At 51.8% G+C, this 19777-nt stretch overlaps 1 protein-coding gene across 1 annotated transcript; it reads right to left on the bottom strand.

Moving 5' to 3' along the window:
• Positions 1-206: 206 nt before the first annotated feature.
• Irf6 (interferon regulatory factor 6) lies at positions 207-18387 on the bottom strand. The gene is made up of 8 exons (XM_051148164.1): positions 18219-18387; positions 13654-13830; positions 9395-9599; positions 8318-8446; positions 4294-4452; positions 2475-2867; positions 1400-1518; positions 207-626 (listed from the first exon to the last, which is right to left on the bottom strand). Exons 2-8 carry the CDS (start codon positions 13825-13827, stop codon positions 402-404), a joined length of 1404 nt encoding a protein of 467 aa, XP_051004121.1. The 5' UTR covers positions 13828-13830; positions 18219-18387; the 3' UTR covers positions 207-401.
• Positions 18388-19777: the final 1390 nt, after the last annotated feature.

The raw sequence follows: 19777 nt of genomic DNA, 5'->3' as shown, positions 1-19777 counted from the left end.
CTATACACGTAGAGGACAACCATCAAGTCAGCGTTTTAAGGCTGGACGCAATTTTGGGCACCATCCCAAACCTCATTTATTTACAAGTGATGCCCTCAAGTTAGCTGATCGGTCCAGAGTCACCTTGAAAGCACAGCTGCAGCTAGAATCCTGGTGTTTAACTTCCCAATCAAATCGCTCCAACACCAACTGTGGAAGATCTAAAAGGAACCCCTCAGAAGGAAAATATTTTGATAAATTAAAGCAGATTTTTAAAACCAGGCATATTTGGAAAGTCGCAGACTTCTAATGATGCTAAAGAAAGGAGATTTAAAAGTTGGTTAAATCTGAATTTTAAAAAATCCATATGTACAATATAAAAAGAGAGAGAGGAGAAAGGAGGACACCCATGGCAGTCAGGGTCACTGGGCAGGCAGGGCAGGGGGCAGCTGCATGCTGGGGGCAGGCTGCATGGGCTGCCAGCTTTCCTGGGTTTGAAGGATTCGGTACAGCTGCTTGAGCTGAGCGACGATGTTATCCTTGATGTCTGGAGTGGAGATTTGTAGGCGAACACTGCCGCTGTCAAAGGACCGGGTGAAATCACCAGAAAACATCTCATAGATCATCCGAGCCACCACTGGAATGACCTGTTAGGGCAGAAGCAGACGCGTTTCCACTGAGAAACAGGCACTCTGAAGTAGCAGGAGAGGCCCCAGCATTGATGAAGAGCCACTAAGGCCCTGAGAAGCACGGTGGCCTCCACACCCATATCTAGATACTAGTGGAGGGCTGTATCTTCACTCGTCAACTTGGTCAACTCAAGGTAAGGAGCTTGGATGCCACATCATGTCCACATGTGTAACGAGGCAGCTGCTTGCTTAGCAAAACTGTGGACATCCACATGACATCCACACCTACCTTGGTGCACGACTCCATGCACAACCCCAAGTGGACTTGCTACTGCTCAAAAACGTGGTCAAAACTTATTATAAGAAAAAATGGGAGCTGAACCTGGTGGCACACACCTTTAATCCCAGCACTCACAAAGGCAGAGGCAGGCGGATCACTGTGAGTTCGGGGCCAGCCTGGTCTACAAAGTAAGCACAAGACAGACAAGGCTACACAGAGACCCCTGTCTCAAAAAACCAAAAGGGAGAGATGGAAAGTGTCACCTCCCATAAGGTTTTAGCAAGACCCTAACAGGTGAACGGAAGGTAAAGTGTCTATGAAATTGTTCACCCACATTAAGAATATGGTATTGTCCAGCGCAGTCCTACTGTGCAAAGCTGGAGTCCGCTGCCTCACTGAGGGCACCGAAACACACGCAGGCCAATGGATGCTCGCCCAGGGCTCATCCCAGAGCTGGGCCTTAAGCACCAGCAGAGACAGGAGCTGTGCCATCATGTGATCATCTCCTCACCTGGACCAGGATGAGCTTCCGCTCCAGCGGCTTCCCGTCTGGCCACTCTTCCCCAAAGCACAAGTAGATCTCAAACGCAGGCTGCTTCTCTATCTGTCCTTTCTGGTGGGCAATGAGCTCTGCAGAGGATGGAAAGGCACTTCTGGACTGTTCTCTGTCAGGGTCAGGAAGTGCGGCCTTCCACACAGCCTACACAGCAGCCACAATCCACATGCGGCTATTAACTTTTACTTTATTAAAATCAAATAGCTCCTTGGCATATCAGTCACACTTACATGCTCACCAGACACATGTGACCAGTGGATACCAAACTGAACAGTACAGAAATACAACTTCTCTACCATTTCAGGGGGTCCTCCTGGACACTGAAGATAGGACTTGAGATTCAGGCCTCATGGTGAATTTATATCTCAATGCTTTTTCTAAACTTGCCTCCTTAAATCAACCACTCAATATTTCCTGAAAGAAGAAGTGTGGGCCAGGTGTGGTGGCGCATGCCTCTGATCCCAGCACTCGGGAGGCAGAGACAGGCAGATCGCTGTGAGTTCAAGGCCAGCCTGGTCTACAAGGCGAGTCCAGGACAGCCAGGTGTGTTACACAGAGAAACCCTGTCTCTAAAAACCAGAAGAAGAAGAAGAAGAAGAAGAAGAAGAAGAAGAAGAAGAAGAAGAAGGAGAAGGAGAAGGAGAAGGAGAAGGAGAAGGAGAAGGAGAAGGAGAAGGAGAAGGAGAAGGAGAAGGAGAAGAAGAAAAGGAGGAGGAGGAGGGGGAGGGGGAGGAGGAGTGTGAGTTTTGCTGACCATGACAATCAAGGTCACCTTCCAAAGGGAACGATAGCCTAACATTTGGGGAGGGTGGTACTGGACTGTTTCCTCTGCCTGAAGGAGCCCTAACCAACCTCACAACACCTCCTACGCAGACAGCCGTGGAGCTCAGCTCCCTCTGTGACTGCCCCAGTCCTGGTCCCAGCTTAGAACCTGACTTTTTGTTATCCAGGAAAGCTTAGGTGGGGGGGGGGGAGAGGAGAAGAACCTCTGGGGCATCTCTCAGCATCCATCTCCTACAGACAGACTCACCGCTCAGAAATGTTTCCAGACAAAACAACTTGACCTTCTTCTGCCTCTCAATCAGGTTAGGCGCAGCAAGTGAAGGGGCACACGGGCCCGACCAGTACACTTTGCACTGGCACAGCCTGATGGCGTAAATGGCGTGCCCACTGACCTCCAGGATCAGTCCCCTGTCCATGACATCCAACAGCTTACTGGTGAACAGCTTCTGCTTCTCATTGGTGATATGCTCTGGGCCCGGGAACTTGACCTGCTCCAGGCTGACAGGACCGAAGAGCTCTTCCTGGTCAGGCATGGGGCCCAGGTCCCCATAAAAGAGCCGGCAGCCCTGGGGGTTGCTCACTGTCATGGTTTGCCCGTACTCCTTCCCACGGTACTGAAACTTGATGTCCAAGTCAGTCACTACAAGGCGAGAGATGACAGTGAGTCCTGTTGCTCTGCTCTGTGTGTCCATCCCTAAGGCCCCTGTGAGTCCACCGAGAGCAAGCTATCCCTCAATCCACCACAGTCATCCTTCCTGCAGTAAAGGGAGACCCCAGCATACCCCGGACCGTTACAGAGAAGGATGCCCTGCAGTAGAGCTGCAGGCCCCGCTGTACTCTCTACTCAGTGGCCACACCCTTGGGCGGGGCTACAGTCTAACTCCACACGCTCATGGTCCTGGTAGCCCGGGTCACACCAAAGTAAAGATACATTGGCAACATTTGAGGGGGAATGGCAAGACTGTCTCCCTCCAATATGGACAACCACATGCTACGTGTGTCTACTGTGCACACATGTGACTAATGTGAACAAGGATCTATTTGATGTCAATTTAACACTCGCGTGTGGCTATTGTACGTGCAGCATGGACGGTGTTTGCTGAACAGATAGTGATCATACCAGTCATATTTTCAGAGACTAGGCCGCACCGTCTGGTCTCCGTCTCACTCTTTCTCATGTAACCCAAACTAAGCCCAAACTAAACCTGAGCTCCCCAGGTAGCAGAGAACGGCCCTGACCTCCTGGTCCTTCTGCCTCCAACTCCTGAGCACTGAGATTACAGGTGTACACCACCTTACCCAGCTTTATTCAGTGCCAGGAATCACAACCAGGCCTTCCGGCCTCACAGGCGAGCACTCCCGCAGTCCTGCATCTCGGTTTTTAAGTGACTGGAGTAACAAGAGGAAATACTAAGCCACCCTTCTGGAAATCATACATGTTAGGACACACCCTGCACCTACTCCTCACATGCTATTAAAGGCAAGGCGTGCAGAGAAGTGCATTTTCTCTGAGCAAGTCTGCCGACTCTAGCAGGCCTTATCAAAGCTACGCAGCCTCTCGGACAAGGTTTTAGGTTCAAGTCCCATTATGTAGAGTGTGAGAAGACAGCAGGACATTAAAGTTAATATTCATCCAGATAAACGTGTGCCTAATTCGGAGAGTCCCTAAAGTTCCTCAAAACCAAAAGTTTTGGGTGCCTGAACCCACGGCCTGGCACTTCCCTGTCTTAGAGCAGACCTTGTAACTAAACCCCCAAGTGAGAGCAACAGTGATTAGCCTGCAGCTCTTACCAACCAGAGCACTTGCAACGCAAGAAGGGACAGACTAACCTTTCTTTACTTCCCTGGCAACTCTTCTCACCACTCACAGGTAGGGCAGGTAGCTATTCTAGACACAGCAAAAATTAAGGCAGAAGAGGTCTGGAGGTGTGACGCCATGGTATTTGTCTAACATGCAAGAAGTGACTCCCTTCACTTCGGAAAGAGAAGAGGACGTGGGAGAGCAGGGAGGAAGGTCTGTGTAATAAGAGGTGCATCCCCCAGCACTAGAGAGCAGGCTCACTTACTGGGGAGGGAGCTGATCCACAGCTCCGGGGAGCTGTAGTAGGGCTGGATGGGTGCCTGGGGAACCTCCATCTCCAGAGGCTCCGCTTTGGGCCACACTGACTCAGGGCTGCAGTTGCCCACGCTGCAGTTGCCCACGCTGGCTGGCGCCATGGGAGAACCTGGAACAGGTGAAAGGGAATGAGCAGACAGCGGCACAACAGCATCAAGCCTGAGGCTCAGAGAACGAGGGAGGGAGGTAGACAAGAGTCACCGGGCCGTAACCTGGTGTGATCCCATGATGCCCCATGACTTGGTGGCTACCACGGCTCCTGCTTCCTAAGCATTTTATTTCTCCCATAAACTCTCAGCTCTAAAACCCTTTATTTGTTAAAGATCAGATGGAGACAAGAGAGCTTTCTCTGTAAACTGAATTGGAACAGCATGACTGAAAGGCGCTCTGCTGCTTAATCTGTACACAGTGACTCAGTGTCTTCATAAGGGGAGCACTACACAGTGTGTATACGGTGACTCAATGTCTTCATAAGGGGAGCACTACACAGTGTGTACACGGTGACTCAATGTCTTCATAAGGGGAGCACTACACAGTGTGTACACGGTGACTCAATGTCTTCATAAGGGGAGCACTACACAGTGTGTACACGGTGACTCAATGTCTTCATAAGGGGAGCACTACAAAGTGTGTACAAGGTGACTCAATGTCTTCATAAGGGGAGCACTTCACAGTGTGTACACGGTGACTCAATGTCTTCATAAGGGGAGCACTTCACAGTGTGTACAAGGTGACTCAATGTCTTCATAAGGGGAGCACTGCACAGTGTGTACACTGTGACTCAATGTCTTCATAAGGGAGCACTACACAGTGTGTATACGGTGACTCAATGTCTTCATAAGGGGAGCACTTCACAGTGTGTACATGGTGACTCAATATCTTCATAAGGGAGCACTGTAGAGTGTGTACACAGTGACTCAATGTCTTCATAAGGGGAGTACTACACAGTGTGTACACGGTGACTCAATGTCTTCATAAGGGGAGCACTTCACAGTGTGTACACGGTGACTCAATGTCTTCATAAGGGGAGCACTTCACAGTGTGTACACGGTGACTCAATGTCTTCATAAGGGGAGCACTGCACAGTGTGTACACGGTGACTCAATGTCTTCATAAGGGGAGCACTGCACAGTGTGTACAAGGTGACTCAATGTCTTCATAAGGGGAGCACTACACAGTGTGTACACGGTGACTCAATGTCTTCATAAGGGGAGCACTACACAGTGTGTACACGGTGACTCAATGTCTTCATAAGGGGAGCACTACACAGTGTGTACACGGTGACTCAATGTCTTCATAAGGGGAGCACTACACAGTGTGTACCTGGTGACCCATGGCTTCATAAGGGAAGTGCCACTAACTCAAGTGAGTCACTGGCTTCAAGTGAGTGTCAAAGTACAGATGTTCTAGTGAAACAAATGCATTTTCCAGTCATACAGTCTTCAAGGGGGCTGGCTGGTTAGCTCAGTGGGTAAAAGAACTTGCTGCCAAGTCTGACAACCTGAGTTCAGTCCCCACAATAGAAGAAAAGTAACTCCTACAAGTTGTCCCCTGACCTCCACATGCACGTGCGTGTACTCCAAACACACAATAAATACAAATGTGATAAGGCAGTAAGCTGTCTGGAAGGGGCATAAACACGCAGCTTAGTGGTTAAGGGCACTGGCTGCTCTTCCAGAGGATACAGGTTCAGTTCATAGCACCCACATGGCAGCTCACAGCTGTCTGTAACTCTGGTTCCAGGAGAGCCAACACCCTCCTCTGCCCTCCACCAGCACAAGGTCCACATATGCACAGGCATGCAGTTAAAACACTGATGCACATAAATTTATTTTTAAAAATTAAAGAATGCCTGAAAAGCATCAATACTCAAGAACCTAGATAAATTTGACTATATCAGCGACAGGACACAAGGAAAGCCTTTCAGGTGAATATATGGTTTGTTTTGGTTTTGGTTATTTTGGTTTTTGGGGTTTTTTTGTTTTGTTTTGTTTTGGATTTTTGTTGTTGTTTGGTTTTTTGTTTTGGTTCTTTTTGGTTCTTTTTGGTTTGGTTTGGTTTGGTTTGGTTTTGGTTTTTGGTTTTTCGAGACAGGTTTCTCTGTGTCCTCGGCTGTCCTGCACTTGCTTTATAGACCAGGCTCACCTCAAACTCACAGAGATTCCCCCTGCCTCTGCCTCCGAGTGCTGGAATTAAAGGCGTGTGCCGCCGCCACCACCACCTGACTACCACTATAAATTTGAAAGCACATGAAAGGTTTGTTAATTCAGCCAGACCCAACTACAGCTTTTCAAGAAAGAATGAAAACCCTAGTCCTTGACAGGTCTGATGGTGCACACCTGTAAGCCCAGCACCCAGGAAGTCGCAGCAGAAGGAACACTTGTTCCAAAGCAATCCAAACCACATATTAAAAAGCAAAAGGAAAAGGAGACCCCAACTCCACTTCTTGCCACCTTCAAGGCTGGCTTGTCCCCACCCCCACCTCCAGGGCTCACCTCTGAGGCCTCTGCTCTTCCTAGCCCTGATATCGCAGAGGATCTCACTAGACCAGGCTGGCCTCAGATTTGTAATGCTCCTCCCGTCACAGGCATTTGTTCCTCACTCGCCTCAGATGTCCAACTACTAAAACATCACCAATTGAGAGAACAGAGTGCAATGGTGCTGGAGACTAGGTCTCCTGAAAGGTGGGTGTTTCCTTTCTACATATTTATTTTCATTATTTTTTTAACTGTGTGTTTTGTGTGTGCACATGAATTCAGATGCCCAAGGAGGCCAGGGACAGCAAATGCCCTGGAACCAGAAGACTGTGAGCCACCTGAAGTAGACTCTGCCTGTGCCCGCCCTTAACCACAGAACTGTCTCTGAAGCCCCATCAAAGTTTCCTTTACCCATCACTTGTTTGCAAAGGTCAGAAAGGCACCTAGGCGTGATGGTACTCACCCCTAACCCCAGCACTGGGAGGCAGAGGCAGCTGGATCTCGGAGTTGCATAGCAGCCTGGTCTACATGGCAAGTTTAGGCCAGGCAGGGGGACCACAAAGTACGCTGTCTCATAAAATAAAACAAAACAACAAAAGGAAAGAGAGAAGGGGCAGGGTAAGTGACGAAGAGCTGTGAGCAAACACTGCTGCCTCCTGATTCCAGGTGAAGAGCTAGGACAAGCGACCCCAAGCCCTGAGGCAAGCGGGCAGGCGGGCGAGGGGGCTTCAGGAGGGCTATCCAGAGAGAGAGAGCAATCCAGACAACAGTGGGGCTCCTCGATGAGAGTCTGCAGACTCAGACCTGCTGCCACAGGCAGGAATTCACCATGGCAGAGGATGTAGCCATAAAGCCACCGTGAGGCCTGCAGGCAGGCGGGAGTCAGGAAGGCCTGCTTTCCTTGTTTCCTCTTTTTTTTTTTTTTTTTAACTGGCCTAAGCCTGGTAATACACTCCCTCACACACTGGGCTTTCTTACTGTAAAACGCCAGCTCAAACGGCACGGCTGCCCCACTCCCTCTTCTCCACCTTCCTCCTCCCGGAAGCTGTCAAGATTTACAGCTTGCCTGCCCAGGGAGTTTTCTCTTAAACACGAATAAAACTGTCAAAAAAACTTTCAAAATAAAAATCCATAAAAAGAATGTTCTTATAGATAAACCCACCAGAGGCAGGCACCATCTGCCAGAATCAAGTTTTCCGTGGCATGTTTTCAGCAGAGCAAAGTCTGCTAAGGACGTGACTCGGAATTCACACCAAGAAAACTACTGGGAGTTGAATGACAGTTCATAAACAGGAAATAGCACTTCCCTGAAGCAATCTTCCCAGAGTTATCATTCACCAGGAGTGAATTACACGGCTTTTTTTTTTTTTCCCTTTTACTTGAATGTTCCCTAGAACTGTAGAGCCCGCCCTCCTGCATTGGAATAACTGAGGCATCAGAGACATCTGGCCCGTGACTCCGGCTTCCTAACTGTGCTCCGCCAGCCACCCCACTCACCGTTGATGTTCAGGAAGGGGAAGGTGTCCTGGATGGGGACATGGTGCTGTGACTGGTCCAGCTCATCCTCCTCCTCATCTTCATCCACGTCATTATCTTTCTCGTCCCAAGGAGCAGAGCCTGTGGATCCTACCCACAATACAAGATCCCACAGAAAAGCAGTTTGTGGTGCCTCCATCTCAGCGGCTGACCCACCACCCCAGACTCAGTGTGCATCCACGAGCTCTAGACAATTCTAATTCCCTCCACAGAGTCTGAACACAGGTTCTCTCTCGTCTTGTCTTAGAAATCCCTACACAGCAGCCAGACGCGGTGGCACGCGCCTTTAATCCCAGCCCGCAGGGAGGCAGAGGCAGCCTGGTCTACAAAACCAGTGCAGGAAAACCAAGGCTATACAGAGAAAACCCTGTCTCAGAAAGAAAAAGAGAGAGAGAGAGAGAGAGAGAGAGAGAGAGAGAGAAACCCAAACACATTGCCACAGCTGCACAGGAGCTTTCTACACATTAGCGTCCCTTTCAAGGGCCCCAGAAGGCTCACTTTTCACCTTTGTAGCCACACAAGAGGGAGGCACAAACCCTCCATCGTAGCAGGGCCTGACCGGACAACAAGGCTGAGTATCTGGCTCTTTGTGTCCACTATGCACTGAGGATTGGGTGGCATGCTCTCAGCAAAAACACTCTACAAACTAAACTCTCATCCACCCAACATTTATAGAGAACACAATAGCGTTTACAGGTCATGGTCACTGGATCTACTAGCCTTTGAAAAGAATAAACCAGAGTTCACATCTAGACATTGAAGAAGCAGAGGCTCCATGTGGCCAACAACTCGATTCAAGCCCCACAGCAGTGCAGTGATAAGAGCCAGGTTTGGAACGCAAGCCCTCTGGTTCTTACTCCCTCACCTCAACCCCGACACCCCAAGAGAGGCTGGCCTACCAGTACAACGGTATTCTCATGCACCTTCTGCCTGAGCACTCATTTTGTAACCCCTTAAACCACCTACTCTGAGCCTGATTTCAGTGGGTCTCTCTCTCAGGCCAGCCCTGGGTCTGTCTACACGAGCCTCTGGCCTCACCTGGGTTAATGACAGAGCCCTGGGGTTGGGGGATGTCACACACTTGATAGATCTTCACCGGATTCATGGGCACTTCCTTGGTGCCGTCATACATCAGGTTGAACTCCCTGCTCTTGTTGAGAGCGCATCGGAGCTGCGCCTTCCATTTGGCGGGGTCAGGATCATCCACCCCTTCCTGGTACTTTCCAGTCTCCACAGCCCAAGCCTGAGGAACAAGACAGCGTGAGTGCTGACCACTACAGAGAACCGCTGCCAAGAGCACACACACACCCCTCTCACGTGCGCATGCGTGCACACACACTTGCACACACACACATCTGTAAGTGCTCCACAATCCTAACCCCAGCTTAGGCATTGCAGTGGGTAATGCTGACCTTAGGACCAACCAAGGCCAGAGAGAGAGGAAGCTGGATGCAAACACAGCTTTGAAAAGAGCTTTAGTTCAGGCTTTAGTGCCAGCACCTGCCCAGACAACAATGCTGAAACTAAAGTCTGGGCAACACTGCACAGCAGGGCTTTACGCAGCTTTTCCTCCTCTTCTTGTTCCCCTTCCACCCTCTCTCCTTTTCTTCCTTCTTTTATTTTTCCTTCCCTTCATCTATTTTTTTGAGGCTTTAAGAACTCGTTTTTATTATGTCTATTTGGGGACAGGTGTGTTCGTGTGCATGCAGATGCCTCCGATGCCAGACAGATCGCTTGGACCCCCAGAGCTGGAGGTGGACGTGCTGGGCACTGCAGAGCAGTGATCTCTCCTACCCACAAGCCATTGCTCCAGCCAGCACCTGCCTCATTTTTTTTGAAACAAGCTCTCACTAGGTAGGAGCTGGTCTGTCTGTCTGTCTCCTCAAAGTCCAGCCCTTAGGAGGCTAAAACAAGAGGACAGTGAGTTTGAAGGTAGCCTGGGCTACACAGTCAATGAGTTCAAGGCCAGCCTGGACTATGTAGTGAGACCTTGTTTCAGTAAAATGAAACACAAATCCTCCAGGAAGCATGCTCTGGGGTTCAGCTCTCCCCTCCCCATACTTGCGGGCATCAGTTGTTAACGAACTCACACACACATCGCTTCCTGGTTCTTCAAACTCCCCCTCCACTGGAAACCTCGTGCAGTGGCCTGGAGGAGAGGCCTAAAGACCACTAGGTTAAAGCTGCAGACAAGAGGGAAGGGTTGTCTGCCCCGTGAGAAGAGGGAAACCCAAAGCCTCTGAGGAGCAAACGCAGCCCCTCAGCAGCCAGCGTCCCTGGGGGACGAGCAGGCAGCACTCAGCTTCCCAGATCCCCTCACAGCACCTGCTCTCCCCGCTGGCCAAATGTCTTCTGATCACTAAGCTTTCTTCATAGTCCCTAATGCCAAAGGAAGAGACCTCAAATGAGGTCTCTTCCTCAAACAAGAGCACACTAGCCTGTTTAATTAGCCCGTTTGATTTTCACTACATTTTATTCACGTAGAATATGTACGTGGGAATTGGATCTCCATATCACGTGGGTCTTAGGCGTTGACCCCACAGCATGAGGCACAACAACACCCACCTTTACCCTCTGAGCCATCTCACTAGCACCACCTGAACCTTTTCAAGCTCCCAGGGCAGATTAACTGACCAAACTTTTGCCACAAAGGACTCCCCCACCCCACCCCCGGGAGAGCTCTCACTACATAGCGCAGGCTGGCCTCAAAAACTCACAGCCATCCTCCTGCCTTAGCTTCCAGGGTACTAGGATTTTAGGCATGCACCGCCATGCCAAGGCACAGACTTTTTTCTTAAAGGTGAAACTGAACTTTGTACCCTCTTTTGAGAGCCCACCCTGCAGAGCAGTGGGGTCTAGGGTTAACTAAGCCCTCTTCTTCTTCCAACTCAGACTCGCTCCCTCTAGCCACCTTCCCTGATCTGGCTTCGTCTGTGCATCTTGGGTGAAGAATACCAACAGAGCTGAGCTGCCCTGTGTGGCTTAGCAGGCACCAGGCTGGCTAAAGCTGGCTCCATCCACAGGGAGTCTCGATTCCACGGCTCCTGATGCCTGAGACGAAAACCTGCCACTACTTGGTATGCGTGCCTGCCACTGTCCTCTCTGTCCTCAGCTTATCTGACCCTCTGTGTTCACACTGGCTGACCCCAGCTACCCATTCCGGAAGGAGTCCGCACTTTTCTGTGATTCCTTTACGTCCTGCTCCTTCACAGCACAGATGGGCTAACTGAAGCCCAGTCCAGCCCCAGCTTCCTGCTTGCTCCCAGCCATCTCCTCAGCCAGTTCAGCTGACACAGCAGAGGGCTCTAACCAACCCCCTTACAAACACTGCGTCAGCAACAAGAAGCGAGGGCCATGAGGCAGCATGTGGACGAACACTGAGATGTATAAACTGTACTTGTTCAACCCCCCCCACAAGGCTGTCACTGTGAAGGCCCCCTTTCTCTTCCTAAGATGGTTCTTAGCTCAACTTCTTACAATACTTTACAAATAATCTCCCCACACTTTACTTGATTTTCATGACAATTCCAAGAAACAGACTTGCATGCTTTGCTCAAGATCACCTATAAGGTTGGTGGTTATAGAAAGTTCATTTCTCACTTAGAATCATAAGGGGGCGGGGCGGGGGGAGGAAACAGTCAGAGACGTGGGTTCAAATCCTGGAGCTGGTGTTGGTTGGCAGGGGAAGTTCCTCAGCCCCACTGACGGCTTCTATGCCTACAACGTGAGATGGGAGAAAGACTTTCCCTGTATGATTGTCAGGAGACTTAGGCGGCACTCCTAAGTGCTGCCACCTCGTTCTTGTATCTCTCGAAAGTTCATCGGAGTATAAGATCTCTGTGAATGGCCTCTCTTCCACCGCTCAAATGCTCTGTCAGCATTCTACAAGCAGGCAAACCAATGCAAAGCTTTCTTCACACACTCATGAGTGGAGCTAACAGGATCAGCCTCTTCCCATGACTGACCAGATACTTCAACAGCAATTTGGGGCTCAGAGCAAGGCTGCAAGGGTTGTGACAGGGGGCTGGGCAGACTTGTTCCCTTCCTCACTGTCAGCACCACCAGGGGCAGGCACTGCTCTACAGATCTCCCCTTAACACTTTCATCATATTCCTATTTAAATTAAGTGGTTTGGTTACATATTTTCAAAGTGCTCTCAGGTGAATTTTCTCTCTGCTGCCTCCTCTATGCCTGACCCAGGTAGGAACATCGTCAGGACGGCCCCCTCAGAGCCCTGGCCTGGCCTTCTCTGGCTTTTCCTGATCCTACTGGATCACAGCTCAGCCTTCCAGTTTACAGGCAGGTAAGAAAGGACAAGCTCATGTCATATCCGGAGCTGCAGCAACTGAAGCTACTCCTGAGACTGAGGTCAAGGTGCAGGGTGTGGGGTGCGGGATGCGGGGTGGGGGTCGGGGTTAGTCTAGAGTGAAAAAGCAGCTCCTGAATTGTAGCCATAACAAAACCCTCCCACAACCACTGCCCACCTACTTCCATCTGAAGTAGAGCTTTGGTTTCACTTAAATTTAGTAAAGTGCTGTGACTAAATCTCGTCTTCAGTTAACTACAATGATGATCATAGAAAAATTACTTGTTATTTAAGAAAACAATTAGGGCTTGGGATGTAGCTTAGTGGCGATGTGTATGCCTTGCGTGCACAAAGCCCTAGGCTTGATTCTTAGGAGTGAAAAAGAAAAGGAAAAAAAAAATGAGAAGAGGAGGAGTGGGGGCAGGAGAGGAGAGAGGAAGAGAAGAAAGGGGAGGAGGAAGAAAGATACGAAAGAATGAAAAAATGCAAGGTTGGAGAGATGGCCCAGCAGTTAAAAGTGTGTGTGGTGCTCTTACAGAGGACCCGAGCAGCTTGGTTTCCAACACCCATGTCAAGGAGCTCACAATCATCTGTAAATCCAGCTCCCAGGCATGCAATTTTCTGACCACCAATGACATGCACAGACACACACAAACGCATGCACACACACACACACACAAAAAAAAAAACCCACACACAAATACACGCACGCGCACGCGCACACACACACACACGCACACACACACACACACACACACACACACACACACACGTGCGCCTTCACTCCAGAACCAATGGGATATGAATTGAGTATCTTCCAACCAGTGGGAACGTAAAGACTTCAGGCTCATAGAGAATCACAATTTGGGCATCTTGTCACATACACATTCCACTGCAGAGGAGTACCGAAACAGAGAAAACAGACAAGCCCAGAATGGCCTCAGGGAATTGGAACAACAGTCAACTCAAATGGCATAAGGAAGTTCTTTACCTTAAAAATGGTGTTCTCTTCCTCCTGCTGGGGGCTGTGCCGCGTGGCATGTTTCCAGGGGATCTGGAAGCGTTTGGAATCTCTATGCAGCCAGATGAGACCAGGGTAGAGGCCACTGTCCACCTGGGCCACCAACCAGGGCTTCAGCCGGACTCTTCGAGGGTGGAGAGCCATGATCTAGGGGTAGGGATAAAGGGAGAACGGGCTAGCCACGGGGGAGAACGGGCTTGCCACGGGGGAGAATGGGCTAGCCACTGGGGAGAATGGGCTAGCCACTGGGGAGAACGGGCTAGCCACTGAGGGAGAATGGGGCTATCCACGGGGGAGAACGGGCTAGCCACTGGGGGAGAATGGGGCTAGCCACAGGGGAGAACGGGCTAGCCACGGGGGAGAACGGGCTAGCCACTGGGGGAGAATGGGGCTAGCCACAGGGGAGAACGGGCTAGCCACGGGGGAGAATGGAACTAGCCACGGGGGAGAAAGGGGCTAGCCACGGGGGAGAACGGGCTAGCCACGGGGGAGAACAGGTTAGCCACAGGGGGAGAACGGGCTAGCCACGGGGGAGAACAGGCTAGCCACGGGGGAGAACGGAACTAGCCACGGGGGAGAAAGGGGCTAGCCACAGGGGAGAACGGGACTAGCCACGGGGGGAGAACAGGTTAGCCACAGGGGGAGAACGTGCTAGCCACGGGGGAGAACAGGGCTAGCCACAGGGGAGAACGGGTTAGCCACTGGGGGAGAGCGGGCTAGCCACGGGGAGAACAGGCTAGCCACTGGGAGAGAATGGGCTAGCCACAGGGAGAACGAGGCTAGCCACGGGGGAGAACGGGGCTAGCCATGGGGGAGAACGGGGCTAGCCAAGGGGAATTTTCCCAGCCACTGTTCCCATGGGCTACGGCTACAGTTTCACTAGATTACAGCAAAGAAATTAAATATGGCATAACCTGTGCCAGATAGAGGAAAAGGAAAAAAAAAAAAAAAAAAGTAAAAGGGTTCTTTTCATTCTTACTGCAAAGCCATTTATACTTCAAGCTCCAGCCAAATGAGACTTATCATGCAAGCAGATCGCATTTCTTCTATTTAAGTCCTTAAGCAGAGAAATGGAAAGGTGATGTCACCCTTGCTGGAGCAGAGCTTCCTCGGGGGCTCTGCCAGGGAAAGGCGACTGCTCTTTTCGACGCTGCCTCAGGAGAGCGAAGGAAAGTGCTGGGAGCAGGAGGCATGTGGGCCAGGAGCTAAACAAGTTGTCTTTCCAAGAAGACAATGGAAAATGAGTGAGAGAGGCCGGCGAGGGGCGGGCCCCAGTTCCAAAGTCCGCACTTGGGCTAGCCGACAGTCTCTCCATGGGCCCAACAACCTTGCTAGCAAAAGGAGTCCCAGCTGATCTACAGCGCCTGAGGAACAGCTTGAGGAAAGCTCTAAGAAGCCCTCCTGTAACCAATGGCATTGTCAGAGCCGAGCCCTGTGCAGCTAAGCCGGCCTCCTCACCTGGGTCTGTTTATCTCCCCACAGAGGCGGCTGGAGGAGGCCAGCTGATGATCCCCGGCGCCAGGCTGGGTAAAGTCTGCAATTGATTCTCCTCGAAACATGGAGGCTGCAGATAACCGTCTCACAGCCCAAAACAAAGGCTTTGGGTCCAGTGCCAGCAGGGAAAGTCACTCGCTGGAAAACCCTCTGCCTGGGTATTGTGTGAGAGTCCTTGGATGGGATCGGGTGTGTTCAGGGTAGGATTGCCATAGATGCCTCTGCTGTTTCACTGCTCTTATTTTGTTTTTACTTAAGATAGAAACGAACAACTGGAAAAAGTAAGTCACTCCACAAATATTTGTCCACTAGCGGTGTGTGCCAAGCACTGTGTTAATTACGACCTGTTGTTCGTGTTCTCGGGTCTGTTCGTCCCTTCTTGAGGAAGTCCGACCTGGAACTATATATAAGGCCCTCAATGGCCTGAAAATGCCACCTTCTTCTCTCCAGAAAGACCCTTCCAGGGTCACAGTTCTGAAACAAAGCCCGTTGAGATGGCTGGAAAAGCCTCTCCATGGGTGACCCCTAAGGTCACCTCTTTTCCCCGGGCAGGTTCCCTCCAAACACAAGGGACTCAGCCGACTCAGTTTCTGGCACTTAAAGAACAAGGTAGGGACTTGAGCCTTCTGACCCAATTACCAAGCCCTGCAGCTGAAACCTTCACCCTGTAAGCACAGCTTGCCGGGCAGCCGAGCCGGGCACAGAGCCTTCTAGAGCCTTTGCTCTCGGCCATGGTTTGGGGTGCTTCACAGTGCAGCACATGGACCGGAGGAGATGGGACTACAAGGCTCGGAGATCAAGGCCAGACTAGGTTACATGAGACCCCGCCTCAAATAGAAAGAGACGAGGATGGCGCACTGGCCTGGTAAGTCCTGACTCAGGGTTTGCCACACACATAAATACACCTCTTGTCTGACAGTGCGTGAAGGTGCATTTTCGTAGCTGTCAAGAAAGAAATGAAGGCATGCAGCCCACAACAGCGCCCTGCCCACGACAGCACCCTGCCCACAACAGCGCCCTGCCCACGACAGCGCTCTGCCCACGACAGCACCCTGCCCACGACAGCGCTCTGTCCACAACAGCGCCCTGCCCACGACAGCATCCTGTCCACGACAGAGCTTTGCCCACGACAACACTGCACCAGCAAGGCAGGAGGAAGAGTCACCCCTGAACTCTGGTGGGGAACTAAGATCTTTGGATTCTCCATGTTCTCCCCAGATGGGACCGCACACATGTGGCCCCTCAGCCTGCCCTCCTCTCCATAACCCTCTCTGACGCCAGGAGATTCCCCATTTGCCGTCTGAGATTCTTAAAAGCAGGTATCGGGGAAGGGTAAAAAAAGCCAAGACGTCAGAGAGGAAAATGGTTTATAAAACCACAGCCATGACTGTACAGCAGTGTCTCCACACACACACCCAGCGGGGAAGGCACACCGTAGTATATGCAGTGGTGGAGCAGCATTTTTACACTTCCCTGGACGCCGACGTGTATGATCCACATTTGTTCCTGTTCCTAATCATTTAGAACGGCAGTAGCATGTTCTGTGCCACAGGACAGTAACACTTCTCAGAGAGGATGGCGGCACCATCCTTCACATCAGCACAGGATTTACAGGTCTGCAGTATTACCTCACCCGCAGGGGCCTAGGAATGGCCTCAGCCCCATTTGACAGCTGGGCTAACTGAGACAAAAGCAGCCTCTACCTCACCTCTGGGTGGCACCAAACCCTGCCATTGTGCCCTGCACTCTAACCGCCCCCCTCCTTCTACCCATAAGAGACCAAATCTAAGCCAACAAGGACCCCGACGACGGCTCCTCAGGCCGCTGAACATGCCCTGCCAAGTCCAGCTGCCACCACATGAAAATGAAAGCTCTGTGCCTCTGACAGGTAGGAACCATGCAGTGATAAAGCCACCACCCACCTTCTCACCGTGAGCAGAGGGCAGGGGCGCTTTCAGGCTCCCTGGGGCACTAACTGTCCTCTAGCTGCCCGGTCCAGGAGCAAGTCCTTTATAGTGAACACCCCACCACCTCTGCAGCCCCTGCTGGGCCAGTTTCTGAGACCTCAGACCTCAAGCTGCAAGGCTGTTGCGGTTTGGGCCAGTTCTCAAAGGCAGCTGTTGGGACTGTCCTAGTTTCCCATTCTTCTTGAAGGGAACCGAAATGCCAGCTTGGTGGATTGTAGCCAGGCCTGGGAGTAAATTCTGGGCCCCTGGTCACATCCTCACACACCTCCTCCTCCCTGTGGGTTTGGAGTTGGTGGATGACAAGGCCACTGTGCTGTCATGCGTGACACACAGATCTAGGGAACAACTTCACCAATCCCTGCCCAAGCACCTTCGCCCTTTCCTGTGCCTAGTTTCCATCTCAATACCCACCTAAAGAACCGGGAAGGCCGGTGACCAGCTTACACCTCCGAAGTGAAGCGCGGCGGCTCAGGCCTCAGTCCCTTGCCCTCCGCACCATCTCCAGCCTCTTCAGGCCGGGAGGGCCTCACCCGCAGAGCTGCCACGCCTGGCGCCACCCTCCCCAGAACCTAGCTCGGCTACCTGGAACTCCACGGATGTCTCCCAGGCTCGGGGTGAGAGGCCTGACTGTGCTAAGACACTGTGAAAAAGGAAAACAAATCCGCGCAAACCCTAGATCCTCCTTATACCTATTTCTCCTAAAACCACCACTAGGACCCGGGGCCTCGGAGCCTGGGAAGTCCCCGCCGGGACAGACACCGGAGCCACCCGCTGAGCAAACTAGTTAAAACCGGAGGGGCTAGGGTGGGGGTTGCGTTCGCTCCATCCGACAGTGCAACAAGCGGGGCAGAAAGAACGAGACAGGGGAAGAGTGCCCAGCCAGTGTGCGACCAAGGGTGGCCTGTGCCTCCCGAAAGCTACTTGGAGAAAGGGTGCCCAGCACCCGGCCTGGTGCGGGACACGGAACAGAGTCCCCAAGCCAGCTCCCCCGCCCACGCCGACTCCAGTGGGCCCGGCCCCACCCGTCAGGTGTCTCTCCTCCCTCAGGTGGCCTGCGGACGCCAGCGTTCCCACCTGGCCTCAGTCGGCTTCCAGGAGCAGGTGCACAGGAGCGAACGCCGCCGCAGCGCAGGAGATCCCCCCCGACGGCTAGGCGCGGCTGGGAACCGCGGGCTCCTCAGCGGCCCGCACAGGCCCGCACCTGCCCACCTCGGTGCCCGGAGCTCAGCGCCCAGCCCTGGCTGCCACGGCCCCTTGCACCGGTTGGCCACGCCCTCCAGGTGTGGCCACGTCCCCAGGAGATCAGGATTGGCGCACCAAGAGAAATCTGATACTCTGCGTTCCTGGGCCATGGGCCCCGCCCTGCCTCTTCGTCACCCTACGCCCCTGCCACCGACCGAGAGAGCAGTCCCTGGTCCCTGTGTAGGCCTTGCCCTTGGGGGTCCGATGATCCTAGGGACCCTGGGGGTGGTGGTGGTGGTTAGGAGGTCATGTCGAAATTGGAGGTCGTCGCCCCTCCGGTAGTGACCTGACACAAATGAGGGGTTTGAGACTGGGTCCCACAGCTAGCGCAAGGACTTGCGTAAGTGGACTTGGTTTGGGGAAGCTACTCTAGGACCTGTCCGTGTGGCCTCCAGGGCCGCCCAGGACTCCACCTCATGTTCTATTCAAAGACTATCTAAATTTCGGCTTTCCTTCCTCCATGAAGTGCAAGTTGAAAGCACAGAGCCTGGAGCCAGCTGTGGGAGTTCAAGCTCCCGACCTTATCCGGCAATAGAGATTTGGGAAAGTTTTTCTCCGCTGCCTGGGCGTCTTTTCTGTAGGTTGAAATTTCTTTCTTTCTTTCTTTCTTTCTTTCTTTCTTTCTTTCTTTCTTTCTTCCTTCCTTTAGATTTATTTATTTATTTAGATTTATTTATTAATTATGTATACAGTGCTCTACTTGCATGTACACCTGCAGGCCAGAAGAGGATATTAGCTCACATTAGAGATGGCTGTGAGCCACCATGTGGGTACTGGGAATTGGATTCAGAACTTCTGGAAGTGCAAACAGTGCTCTTAACCACTGAGCCATTTCTCCAGCCCCCTAGATTGATTTCTAATGGTGCCTGCCTTGTGATGGAGGTATTCAGTATGTGTCCAAAGTACATATCACTTTCATGTGTTATTGAAACAAGGGTAGAATGTCCCATAATGCCTTGCAGAGTAAGAGCATCTTTGCTGTCACCTGGAGTTCAAGTCCTGTATGCCTGAGGAGTGCCACCTACCCTCCCCACCCATAGACCAACTATGGAAGCACTGGGCAGCCAGTGAGGCAGGCCTGTCACCCACAAACACCTCTGTGACAAGGAGATGGAAAATGGGTGAGACTCTTAGGAGGACCGCTGTGGGTGTGGAGTGTTTCCCTAGACTGTCCAGGCGGTGGATAAGAACACCAGTACTACCACAAAGCACAAGAATAACAGTAATGAAGGGGGGGGGGCTGGAGAGATGGCTCAGAGGTTAAGGGCACTGTCTGCTCTTCCAGAGGTCCTGAGTTCAATTCCCAGCAACCACATGGTGGCTCACAACCATCTATAATGTGATCTGATGCTCTCTTCTGGCCTGCCGGTGTACATGCAGCCAGAGCACTG

This window comes from Acomys russatus, chromosome 6 (genome assembly GCF_903995435.1).
Source record: "Acomys russatus chromosome 6, mAcoRus1.1, whole genome shotgun sequence".
Lineage (NCBI taxonomy): Eukaryota > Metazoa > Chordata > Mammalia > Rodentia > Muridae > Acomys > Acomys russatus.
This window is presented reverse-complemented; position numbering and strand designations above follow the sequence as displayed.